This window comes from Lynx canadensis, chromosome A3, assembly GCF_007474595.2.
Source record: "Lynx canadensis isolate LIC74 chromosome A3, mLynCan4.pri.v2, whole genome shotgun sequence".
Taxonomy (NCBI): domain Eukaryota; kingdom Metazoa; phylum Chordata; class Mammalia; order Carnivora; family Felidae; genus Lynx; species Lynx canadensis.
The window spans coordinates 124093347-124106417 of NC_044305.1; the positions used below are offsets into that span (position 1 = coordinate 124093347).

The window sequence follows — 13071 nt, forward strand, 5'->3', positions numbered from 1 at the left end:
ATACGCCCCTTCTGCCCACTGATCACCTCACAGTCCACATTTTCTAGGAGCGCTTTTGCCTTCTGACATTCTCCCTGACCCTGTCTCCTCGTCACACTGCGGCACTCCCCCAGGCCAAGACTGATCGTTTTCGTGGATCACGAGCCAAGCTGCCGTGGGGACCTGGTTCATAGTCATGCCTGAGTCATGCCCCTGGCAGACCCCCCACAGCTGGAGGCCTCATTCCCTCTGCCTGGGGCCACATCTCCATCGCCTTGCCTCGCCTCCTCTGGGAACCCCCTGAGCTGGGTGGGCTCCTTCCTCTGTGCTCTGCGTGTTCTGGAACTGTTGCTCTGTGTGGTCATGATTGGTTTATATATCTCCGATTTTTAGCTGTGAGCTTCTGGGGACCGTGGCAGGTCTAACTGCCCTGCCCAGGATCTTGCACAAGGGAGGTGTCTAGCCAGTGCTGGGTCACAGAGGGCACTCGGAGTGAATGCCTGAGCTGCTTACAGGGTGGCTGAGGGCAGATGAGACCAGCTGACCTGCCTGCCAGCTCTGGAAGAGTGAAGCTTATATTCTCTGTCTCAGACAGAGGTGGTGCTGGGAACCACCTCTCTTCACTCTTTCCACTCCTCCTGGGGGAGTAGGCAGAAATAAGTCTGAATAAGAGCTATACTGTCACCAGTGTGTCCATCCATCTATTCATTTGTCCTCTTTCCCCTTCCTTCCTTCCTTCCTTCCTTCCTTCCTTCCTTCCTTCCTTCCATCCATCTATCCCTCCATCCATCCTTCCATTCTCTCAGCCAATATTATTGAGTGTCTGCTCTGGACCGGGCACATTGTGGATCCCAGAGACTAAAGTTTGGGAGCCAGTGAGGGCAGGCCCCTGGGGCTTTCAGCTGTCAAAGCTCCATATTTCCTCCTTATTCACTGTCTCCCCTGGAGACAGTTGGGGAGAGTTGGGGAGACAGACCGATGGCCTGTGTGGAATAACGGGGTGGAATACAGATGGTCCCCAGCTGAACAGTCGTATGTGCCACAGATTCGGTTAATTTCAGTTCAAGGCAACAAAAGATCGGAAATGTCTTCAGGAAGAAAAGACAAGAACATTCATCCAATCTGAGAGGAAAACGAACATAGCAGGAAAGTCAGGCCTAGTTTGTGCTCTCAGAACCAGAAGTAGGTGTAAGGAGGGAAATTGTTGAAATCTGCAGGGCTTCTCCAGACGTAATCAGTCACGATTGTTCTCTCACACTTGCTTTGTTCTTCAGACAGTCCCCTTCTTTCCACGTTCCCTCTGGTTTCTGGTCCACGGGAGGCCTCTTTCCCCTGTGCCGCTGGGGGCTTGTGTGCTGGAGGAGGATTCGGGCTTGCTTTCCTAAGGAACTGTTTCAGGGCCTGCTAGTTTCTGAGCAGGGCGGACCTGCGGGCAGTGCCGCAGGTGGCAAGGCCTCAGCCCTGCCCTCCCTGGTCAGGTGCGGATGGGGCACAGGATCTAGGAGCAGGGCCAGCTCAGGGGTGGCTGTCAGGTGATTGAGGGAAGCAGTGGGGCAGAGCCCACAGGCCCCAGGCTCCACAAAACCTCCAACACAGCTTCCTGGGCTGGCCCCAGGGTTCTGACTCAGCAGGTCTCGGCTAGAGCTGTCTCTGGCTGGCCTGCCACGAGGGGCATGGCCTGTCTTTGGTACCCACTTCCCAGGGGTCATTAAAGCTGAACTGGCCCTTCAAGGTGTGTGCCATGGCACTCCTGAAGTTTTCTGGGAAGTATTTGCTGTGAGGAGGGAAGAGGCCAGGCCCCTTTCACCTTGCCCAGCACCACAAGCAGAGCCTGGGGTGGCGCCAGAGCAGACACAAGTACCAGGTGGCCTGTGACATGAGCCTGTCTGGATGTGCCCAGGATGGAGAGAGAGCAGGGACTGGGGCACGTGGGGCACAGCCCTGCTGCTGAGTCTCTGCTCTCCATCTTGTCCTTGACCTGTGCCACTTTCTCCCAAAGAGCAGTAGGACCGAGCCCCTTATCCTCACCCTATCCCGAATCTCCTTCCTGCTCCTGGGACACCTTGAGGGGCCGAGAGCACAAGACCATGAGGGGGCCTTGGCACTGAGCGTGTAGGTGTGCTCCGTCCTGGGTGTGGGAGCCTCCAGCAGGTGCGTTTGCAGCTTTCATAGCTTCTCCCATCTCAGCTGGAGCCTGAGATTCTACCAGAAGTCCACATCCAGAGCGTGTGGATGGTCGCCTCTGAGCACCCTGCCCTCCAACCCAGCAGATTGTGTGTGTGTGGAGGAAACGAGGGAGCATTTACCAAGGCTGCTTTCTGCTGTTCCCCGGGTCCAGGCCCTGAGGTCTGTGTCCAGCCCCCTTTCCAAGGGGCTGTGCAGTGACTCCGAGCCTGGCCCCTGGGAGCATTATGGACATTGACCCCCGCAGCCTCCAGAAGGAGAGCAGCCTCTCTGACCTGTGACCATGCATACAGGCCTGAGTCCTGGGTAGCCCTTCAGGGCTGGGAGTTGTCTGGCAGTCTGCTGGCTCACTCACTCACCTGCTCCTCCCACACATCCTGACGTCAGTGGTTCCTGGGGCACAGGGCTCAGCCACTTCCAGTAGCAGGGTCTCACGTCTCCACTGTCAGGGCACTGGAAAGTTCCTTCTTGACACAAGCTCAAACTCACCCAGCCTTTGACCAGGCCACCTGCTGGCCATTGGGGCTCTCATGAGAAGTCCTAACCTAGAGCTGTGTCTGATTCCCTAGCTCCAAGAAGCCCAAGAAACGCCCAGAAGTAGCCATGAAGCCCAAACCCTCACCCCGACTCACCATCTTTGATGAGGAGGTGGACCCTGAGGAGGGGCTCTTTGGCCCAGCTCTGAAGCTCTCCTCCCCCAAGGGCCCCGCAGAGGACATGCCCCTCAAGGACCGTAAGTAGAGCCTCTGGGTGTTCCCATTCCTCTTGGTGACCCAGCCAGCCTCTGTCAATGGCTTTGGACCTACCACACGGGAGCATGATGGAAATCTCCTCGTTGTCCTGTTTCAACATGGTACAGACTCAGCTTATGGAGATTTTCTGCTGGAGAAATCTAGCCTTGCGCTTTGTGTCCCCATAGCCTGGAACATTCCAGGGCTGTATGTTTATTGTCCTCATCCTGTGGAAGAGGAGGGTGGTCATCTTTATCACTTGAGAAGTATGGGTTGTGATTGGTGCAAAAGCATCTTTGTCATTCCGGGGCCAGGTGTGGCCACCAGCTGGAAAGTAGACACAGCCACCCTAGCTGTGCTGTGACTCTGTACAATTTGGATTGTGATGAGAGATTTTGTGTTGCCTGCATAGACCCCATGGAAGGGTCCTGTGCAGAACTGGAAAGGGGAAAGCCGAGTGGCCTGGGAACTTCTGTATTTGTCCATAGGTCTGATCTTTCCTCATCACACCCAGCTTCTCATTCAGGGTGGAGAGTAGATGCTCCCCATTGATGCAGCCAGCACTTGGTGACCACCCTCTGGGGCCAGGCTCTGCTGAGCCTGAGAACACATGGATGAGAAAAACACAGTCCTGGCCTCAGGACTCCCACAGGAGACCGGACATCCCCTGACAATTGTAGGGCAGCCTCTGAGCACCTGTCCCTTGCTTCCTTCCTGCCCCCACCTGGGCCCATTCCTCTGGTTCTTCTGTGCTCTGCCTTGTCCCTTGCTCACTGTCTCCTGGCTGGGCCAGGCCATCTCCACCCTGTCCCCCTCTGGCAGCTGAGGATGGGCCAGGACTTCCTCTGACCACTCTGCTCCTGCCTTCCCCACAGCCCTGAAGTTGTTTGAAGATCCTGATCTCGGCGGCGCTGTCCCCCTGGGTGACCCCTTACTGCTGCCTGCCGCCCATATGAGTGGAGGGCCCATGCCCCACCCGGAGCTGTTCAGGTACCACCTGCCCCCAGCGGTGCTCTGCCTGCTCTGAGAGTACCTGGACGGAGCCAGGGACCCATCTCAGCGTGGGAGCATCTCACCAGCTTCGGCCTCCAAGGAGGCAGTCTTGGCTCATCAGAGGCAGGAGTCTATGAATGGGTGCCGGCCAGGGGGCAGTGGCAGGGATTGGGGTAGGGGGTGGGGGTGGTCAGCAGCCCAGGGCAGCTCAGCAAGTTCCAGAAAGGACTTCATGAATGCAAGTCTTTTTCTTTTCCTTTTCACACTCATACTTTAAAAGTTTATGTGAAGAATAATCAAATTAGGTAGTCGCAAGAGCAAGTGTAGCTGGCATAAATAGGTTTGGGAACAAGTCAAACGGACTCTTGGTAGCTCGCAGCTCTCCCAGAGGGAGGGAGCACAGATGTGCTGGACAGTGGCCGGACCCGGCAGGGTCCCATCAGCAGGTCTCCAAAGAAAGAGCGAGGCTTAGTCTGTTCCATGGGGGGCTCCTTCTTCCAGAGTGTGTGCCAGGCGTCAGTGTGTTGGACTTTGCACACTGCCTCAGTCAGTCCTCCATCCTCCGACATAGGTGCTCTTATCTCCATTTTAGAGAATAGAGTGTGGGAAAGGTGACTGGCCCAAGGCCACAGCTCCCCAAGGACAGAGCCAGGATCGGAATCCAGCACACCGCCCATGCCCTGTCCTCCCCGTTCCTTCCAAGGACTCTCTAAATACTTGGAGGAGAGGCTGGGAGATCTGCCTCCCACCCTGGGCCAGCAGCTCTCCCTGGACTTCCGAGCATGCCTGGTATTGTGCGTCTCTGTTGGGTCACCTGTGCCCCCCAGAACGCAGCTGTGCTTGGCGATTTACAGGAAGCCGAGCCGTTTCTTTCCAAGAACGGTTACATGGAGCCGGGGCATGTGGTTCTGGAAGGCTGTCATCTGCACCCTCGTTAGCAGTCTCGGGCTGTTAGCCCCGTGAATGCCCACCAAACCTGAGTCACAGCGAAGGCCTCTTGTCTGTACATCTCCCCATGGCCCCTGGCATCTGTTCACTGTCATCCTGTGTCCTTACCCCTGACAACCCCGACAGGCTGGGAGAAGCTGGGGTCGTTACATCTTCAGAGGAGAAACTGAGGCACAGGGAAGCAGAGCACTAGAGTCAGCCCCAGGGAGGGTGGCAGGGCCCTGCTGCCCTGCTGAGTGTGCCTGTATGTTTATTGTCCTCATCCTGTGGAAGAGGAGGGTGGTCATCTTTATCACTTGAGAAGTATGGGTTGTGATTGGTGCAAAAGCATCTTTTGTGCTGAGTGTGCCCTGCCCAGGGATGGCTCTGCCATCTCCAGGACCCCGCGTGACCCAGGGAGGCCATTGCAGTGTGACTTTCCTGGCACAGCCTATTCTAAATCCATGACACCAGCACTTCCCGACCCATGTTCTTCAGAACTCCGTGCTCCCTTCAGAGGGGTTCTGTGGCCAGACAGCTGGGCAGTACCGGTGTTAAGCAGGACTCTGTGGGCATGAGTGGGAAATACCATGTAGCATTTCACATGCTTGTTGGTCCCTGGGACTTTTTCCTCTGTGGCGTCTCTTGGCGTCCCACAGAGCACTCTGGGAGCCACTGCTTTAGAGAACGTGAGTCCTGCAGCCCTGCCTTCACTCTGCCAGACGTCTGGTGACAGAGAACTGACTTTTTGAGAGCGGGAGCCATGTTTTCTTCTGCTTTGTGCTGCCTCCGTGACTATCCAGGCAGTGATCGGGGTTCCTGATAGCAAACTTCTTAAACCTCATTCATTCACTGATGGCGTCACCCATCCGTTCATTCTGTCACGGCCGTCAGCTAGCACGAAGTGGCACGGAGTGGCGTGCCCGGCAGGATGCGGATAAGCCCCCAGTTCCCTCTTGCTGTGCAGCCACGCCAGTGGGAGGCTTCCAGGTATGGTCTTTAACCAAGGCCTGTCCTCTGCAGGGGCCTGGGGAGGAGAGGTGGGACTGGGGTCTTCAGAACTCCCCACAGCCTCTCCGTGGTTGACCTTGCACTAGCAGGGCCTGGAAGAGAAGAAAGCTGAACCGTGCCTTAGTGGAACCTATTTCTAGCCGTGACTCAGGGAGCCCACGAGGAAAGGGGTGCCCCTGCAGCCACCTGTCGTCCGAGTGTGACTGCCACCTCAGAGAAGCTTCTGATCAGTTCCGAGGGTATGGATAATTCAGTCCCTCTGAGCTTTTCCTGGGCTCCAGCCTCCTGTGGAAGATGCAGGGAGAACCGGCACCTGCCCCAGGAGGGTGCTGCCTGCAGGGAGCCGGGGCACGTGTGAGCTGAGGTTGTCAGGAGCTGCCTGCCTTGGGTTACACTTCTTGGCATCACCTCAAACCCGGGACAGCTGCCTCTCTTTGAAGGCCTGGCTTGGGCTGGTCCCTCTGGGTCTGGGCTGGGAGGACACCTTTTGCTCAACTTGTCTGCCATCCACAGAAGCTCTGAATTCTCCCTTCGGGGTGTGTCCCCCACCATGGGAGGCTGACCCAGGAAGCAGGCAGGGTGACCCAGAGCTCCTTTGGCAGCTGGTACTTGGCAGGCAGCCCCTCTAGGGGACGGTTGTGCCGGGCGCTCCACGCTCAGACAGGCCTCTTCGTAGCCCTGCTGATGTCTGAGCTGGATCCCATTTACGGATGGGGAGACTGAGGACCAGGGAAGTGGAGGTGATGAAGTGGACCTGAGGCCCCTGATGGAGTAGCAGGAGCAGGATGGGACTGTGCTGTGGGCGCAGTGCTGTGCTTCTGGGTACACAGTGGCTCTGCAGCCCTGCTGGGTGATGCCACCATCACCATCCTACAGATGAGGACACCGAAACTTGGAGAAGCCAAGTGGCCTATGCAAGCCCCCCACCCCAACCTGGGCCTTCTGCCTCCTGCACCTGTGCCCTCCCTCCCTGACCCCGGCCTGGCCGAATGAGGCCTGTTGAGATATCCTGAGACACTTGGCCCAGGTGTGGGCCGCACCTGTCTGGATATTTCTGCTGGTCGGTGGCTGAAGAAGCATGTAAAGGGCCAGGAACCCTCATTTAGGAATTCAAACATCGGCCCTTGGATTTCAATGGGAATTTTCCATGTAACTCCGTGAAAGCCCCCAGGACAGTGTTACCAGACCCTCTCCCCCCTCCCCAAACCTGGGTCTCCTGCTGTGGTTCCAGATCAGACCGAACAGTGCACAGCTTCCCCCAGAGGGCAGGCTAGAGGCTGCTGTGCCCCTGGGAACGGGAGGAGAGCATGCTGTCCTCCCTCTGCCCGGCCGAAAGGAGAGTGTGAAAGCACTGGTCAGGGCATTCTTCCATAGCATCTTGTGGAAGCGAGAGCGTCCCTGAAATGACCTCATCCAGCCCCTCACCAATTGGGAAATGAGGCCCAGGGAGGGGAGGAGACCTGTCGGTCACTTACCTTGCAGTTCTTCTTGCTTTGGGTCTTCTCTGAATCACTGTGTCCCAGATGGGACTGTCATCTGTCAAGGGACAGAAAAGTGGACAGCAAGTGTCCTGGAGCCTGACCCAGGGAGAATTCCGAGGGGACACAGGTGTGTGGAGGTTATCACAGAGTCCCAAGGGAAAAGAGGACTCCCTGAGGAGGCAAGAGGGGTCTGGGTCAGGTCCTTAGAGGCAAAAGGTCCAGCAAGTGTCACCTGAAGGGCCTTGGGGGCCTGTGGCCTCAGCGTAAGGAGGGATCCTCCACCCTGGAGAAACCCCAACCTGGGAGGGCTTCATTGCATTGGTGCCCCAGGAGGGCAGACACACCCAAGAGACCCACCCATCCCCAGGCCAAGTCTTGTTCCTTCACAAGCTGGCCATGGGCCCCAAGCAAAGCCCTTTATCTCTGTACTTCAGCTTTCATATCTGGAAAATGGGGCTAATACCTGCTACCAAACAGTGTCTTGTGATTATTCAGTGAGTTAACGAATGTGGAAATGCCTGGCCGCAGTAGGTATTCAGCACAATGTTGATTGGATGGGTGGGTGGGTAGTGGATGGATTGAATGGGTCTTGCATTATGCATCTGGTCTCCAGAAAGTGAGTTCCTCCACCAGGAGCTGGCAGCAGGAGCTCCCTCAGGCAAAGAGGGCAGAACCAGGTTGTGGCGCGCTTTTCTTAACTGCCATCTGGTACCTGGGGCTGGTCCTGTGTGACCATCACACTGCTGTGGGCTTTAATCCCACCCAGCGATGGCTGTCAGCTCCCGGGCCATGGTGGCTCTAACCCTCAGTAGGCTGTCTGGCACCCGTGTCACCCTCAGTGGGCACCATGGATGGGCAGCCCCACCCCACAGTGGTCAGAGCCCCTTATTTATTCTTTCTCTGGCTGAACTTGGCCTAGATAAGGGCTCAGCTTCTGAAGTCTGACGCCTTGGTTCTGACTCAGGCACTGTCACACGCTGTCATCTCAGGCGGGTAGCTTGGCCTCCTGGGGCTTGAACATCCACATCTGCTGGGTGGAGATCAGCCGTGCCCCTAAAGGGTTTGGGGATAAAACAAGATAATATGTCCAAAGTGCCTGGCACAGAGCAGGCGCTCTGTATCTGGCAGCTGTTGCTATTATTTCTTGAGAGGTTGAAGGACAAGCCACCTACAGGGCCATCGTCTAGAGGGGGACCACCTGAAAAGGAGGCCCAGAGGCCGCCAAGGGGCTGGCTCTGCTCCGGCTGTGTTGTGCGGCTGCAGGGAAGGAGAAGCCTCCCCTCAGTCCTCACCGGGGGGCAGGGTGGGGGAAGGCCAGGTTGGGGCGGGGCCTGGGCACAGTCCCCAGGGGTGCCTTGGGCCTTGCTCCCTTTGCGGGAGATTCTATTCAGGGCTTCCCCCTCTGGTTCCTTAGAGTTGAAGAAGACTTGGACCAGATTCTGAACCTGGGGGCCGAGCCCAAGCCCCAGCCTAAGCCCAGACCACCAGTGGCAGCTAAGCCAGCGCTACCCAGAAAGCCAGCTGTGCCCCCCAAAGCGGGCCTGCCTGAGGCTGTGGCGGAGCAGCGAAAGCAGCAGCAGCAGATTCAAGCCATGGACGAGATGGACATCTTGCAGTATATCCGGGACCATGATGCACCTGGCCAGGCCACCCCCAGCCTCTTCTGACCCTCCCACCCTGGGCTGGCCCTGGGCTGGCAGAGCCTCTCCCCTGCAGGGATGTGGTGAGGTTGGCACATGCCCTGCTGGGGTGGGACCTCTATTCCCAAGGGAGGGGGGTGGCCGCCCAGGTCACAGGACCCCTATACTACTACCTTGTTCCTTTTTTGTTTTGTCTGGAGTGTCAGAGAACCCTGTGGGGCACAGAGAGAGAGGTCACCATAGGAATTGGAGCCCAAATTGTCTCAGCCATGTGGCTGTGGAGGGAGAGCTAACCAGCTCAGCTCCCAGGATGAAGGGAGACCAGAGGGACTCCAGGAAACTCTATCCACTGCATAGGAGGGAGGGTCTGCCCAGCCTGGGGGGAGGGGGTGGAGTCCCTGGGATGTATGGCTCCTGGGGACCTGTAGGCTCTGAGAAGGTCCCCAGGGGATGGGTGCTGAGTGGGTGCCGGGAAGAGCTCTTGGTTGGGCAGGGTGTCCCCAACCCTGGGCTGGCTCTGGTCACCAGGTGCTAATAAGCAGCATGGAAACTTCCCATGTTTCCAACTTGAGGGAGACCTGAAGCCCAGCCCTGCCTCTCAAGCCTGACAAGCCGCTGGTCTCCCTCCCTCCTCCTTTCCCAGGGAAGGCCTAGCCACACATTGGCCTTTTTGGGCCTCTGGCCCCATGGCCAGTATCCAGCTTTGCAGCTCTGAGCAGAATGGTCATAGCATCCTCTAGCACTCTGCCTGGGCCTGCAGATGGGGTGTTCTACTCCCAGTGGGCCTCGGCAGGACGCTCTTGGCTGCCACTTCGAGCACTCTGTCCAGTGGCACATGCGGCCAGGCCTCCCCTGTCCCCCAGATCTGGACATGCTCACTGGCCTTTCAGCAGTCGGGACCGCCTTTCCAGGGAGAAGGAGCCCTGTGCCGGAGCAGGGCCAGTGCCTTAGACTTCTCCTGGATGCCCCACACCCCGGCACGCGGGTCTGCGCATGGCACAGCGCTCAGGAAATTCTCAGTGAATGATCTTTAATAGAGCAAAGAATCTCTTTTTTGATATATTCTTTGTGTCCAGAACTAGTTTTTAACGAAACACAGTTTTTAATGAAACACAACCACTGTTGTCCCTTGGCTTTTCCTGCTTGACAGAGACATTGGAAGGGGGTTTGGGGCTAGGCCCCCAAACGCTTTCCTGATCAGGGCCAACAGCCAGCCCTGAGGGAGGCCCCCTGGCCAAGCTGGATTCTTGCCGCCTTCAGAGTCTCTAGAACCCTGCTTCTGTGCTGTGCCTGGTCCTGCAGGGCGGTGGGGGGGGGGGGGGGAGGGAGGGAGCACTCCCTCTGCCCTGTGCTGTGTCTCATGTACCCTGGCACCCTCGTCAGCTGTCCAGTCTGAGAAGACTGCCCTTCTCCAGCCTGGGCCAGAGCTACAGGAAATCGGCACTTGTGAGGTCTGAGAGCTGAATGCCTTCTCCTCTGGCCTCACCTGGCCTCCAAGGTCGCTCTCCCCAGGGCCCAGCACTGGCCCCGGTGGCTGCACTTCCCTTTCACTGCCAGACCTCCACGTCCACACCCCAGAAGGCCTCGGAAGGAGTGAGTGCCGATGTGAGGGCTGCCTCTCTGTTCCCTCTCCTGTGCCAGCTCCCCACTCACCACCTCCCACCAGCTGTGGCATAGGGGCAGAGGGCTCAGCTGGCAGGTGCCTGGAGCCCTTGGGGGCTGACCCGCTGGAAAGGGTCACAGATGGAACCTGCCATTGTGGTATGGGTGGTGTGGGTTCATCCACTGTGTCTGGTGCTGCCTAGACACTTCTGAAGATGTGCATGTCCCCCGTAATGATGCTCACCATGGGTCTGTGAACTACTGGTGAATTGATGACACCCAGTAATCCAATAAAGTTCATGTCAGTGACTCATTCCAACTGGTGTCTTTTTCTGTGCCTGGGCTGAGGGGGAACAACGTGGGGGAGGGCATCTATTAACAGTGAGCTCAAGGGAAGCTGTCCTTGAAGGACCCTGGGGTCTGCCACAGCTCCACTTAGCCCTCCAGGCTGCTGCCTGGTAGGGCGAGTTGAGGCCAGAGGGAAGATTCCACTGTGTAAACTGAGCCAGAGGGACTAGAAGCCCAGGCCCTGTAGGGGTCATTGAGTCAGTCACTGGCCAGCCAGGACTCTTGAAACAGTTTGGAAAGAAGACCCTTCCCTTCTCCAGACTTACTATCTCCTCAGAGTGGGGACTGGCCCAGGCTTGGACTGGTCTTAGGCCCTTTACTCTCTGATATCACACAGCCCTACCAAACAAACCCCTCCATCCATACACAAGCCTGTCCTGGCCCCCACACTCCTGCCTGAGCTCAGATTCTGAAGTGCTGCTTTGTGCCTGGGCCCCAGAGGTCCTGGGCAGCTGCCTCTGTGACACTGACAGTGGCTGGAGAACTAGATATGGGTCCCCAGGAGCCAGGGAGGCCCCAAGCAGGGACAGCCTGTGGGCCAGCATTGGCCTCCCCACACTGCTTGGTTTTGGATCTCATAGCCAAGCTTGAATTGGGGTCTTGGCTCCCAGGAATAAACAGTTGGGGTCTTCTGAGAAGGAGCCCACAGCCAAGAGCCTGCAGCCGAGAGCTCACGTACAGAGAAAACCGAGAAGTCGAGTTTGGGGCAGCAGCCTTTGTTAGGAAGCCCCTGTGAGCCCTGCGGACAGGATGTGCCATCTGTGGCAGGGGCCCCGCTCCCTTCCTGCATTGTTCCTCTCAGGAAGCCAGGAGCTCAGTTCTTCTGGAAAGTCCCCATTCTAGCTCCTGTCCCAGCCAGGCCATGCAATGTGGCTGACTGGAAAGTGCCCACCTTCTGAGCTCTGGTGTCCCGTGATCATGTCCCTGCGACTGTCTAGAACTCACCTGGCCTCCACGTGCACGGTGGGGGGCTGCCTGCAGCTCAAGTCCTCATACTGGATGCATCAAGACAGCGCAAGTCCAGCCTCTCTTCGGGGCCCTCTGGCCTTAATGCCCAGCTGCCATCGTGGATGGCACTTGATACACTCTGTGTGGAGATTAAACACCCAGTGTTAGGCTTTGGTTTGTCTCTGCCCCTGGAATCTGCAGGGAGGCCTCGTGTGGAAAACCATGTTCATTCGATTCTCCGGCTCCCCAAGTGTCCAGCTGAGCAAATCCTGGGGAAAAGAGAAGGGCAGTGGAGCTGCTCTCCCTGGCAAGGCGGCCCCGGCCAGGCAGCAGGCGCCTCCCAGTGCTGCTGGGTCTTTGCTGTCCAGAGCGGGCACAGTCAACACTCAGAGGCTTTTTGAATGGCTGACCTTTCAGTGGCCAGTTTTGGATGCAAACTCTGACCACTCCAAACCATTCCCTGTCAATCCCCTGAGGCCTCGGGGTGGGGATAACTGATGAAGGACCCTTAGAGAAATCAGCCATCCGGCTCTGGGCATGGAAGGGTCTAGGTTTCAGTCTAGCTCAGCTGTGTGACACCCTCCCACCCCGTAGCCCACAGTGCCGAGTGAAGGGGCCAGGTAGACTGACTTCCTCTTCGTGCTGAAGGAGATTCCATAGGCTGGTCAGACTCTAGCTCATCGCAGAGGGACCCCTGCCCAGGATGAGCTGGACGCTAATGGGAAATGGCAGGCTGTTGGATGGGTGGTCAGGAGGCACCGGCACCCTCAGCCCAGTGCCCAGTGCGCAGCGCCCAGCGCCCAACCTGGGCACTGAGCACAGATGGCAGGTGCTGTGCTCCATACAACATGGTGAATGAAACAGCACGGTGAGAATAACCTGGAGTTCCAGTGTAATCCCTCTCGTGGCTGACCTCGGGCTCTTGTTTTCCATGGCTCGGCCACCAAAGACAGCTGAAGGATTTCATTTCTCAGCCGGCATTCAGGATAAAACCACAGCTTCTGGAGCGGGGCTTATGGGCTGAGCCCCTGGCCTCAGTAAGCGGAATCCCTATTGACAACTTTCAGAGGCGCTGATGTCTCTCTGACAACTCAGCAAATAGCAGCCTCTAAATTGGTTTTTTAGTAAAGCTGAGTTAGCTCCCTCCAGCCCAACTGGCCAATCAGGCCATCAATCAGTGAGAAGGAGAGGGAGGCCAGGGCTAAGCAGGAGGCACAGCCTGGTGCT

At 57.4% G+C, this 13071-nt stretch overlaps 1 protein-coding gene across 1 annotated transcript in view; it reads left to right on the forward strand.

Annotated features, from left to right (window-relative positions):
* The window catches only part of HS1BP3 (HCLS1 binding protein 3), a 31051-nt gene extending 20184 nt beyond the window's left edge, over positions 1-10867 (forward strand). The window contains exons 5-7 of the mRNA XM_030311576.1: positions 2733-2896; positions 3770-3884; positions 8721-10867. Of these exons, the coding sequence (XP_030167436.1) occupies positions 2733-2896; positions 3770-3884; positions 8721-8973 (532 nt within the window). The 3' untranslated portion in view covers positions 8974-10867. The remainder of the gene's footprint in view (positions 1-2732; positions 2897-3769; positions 3885-8720) is intronic.
* The last annotated feature ends 2204 nt before the right edge of the window (positions 10868-13071 follow it).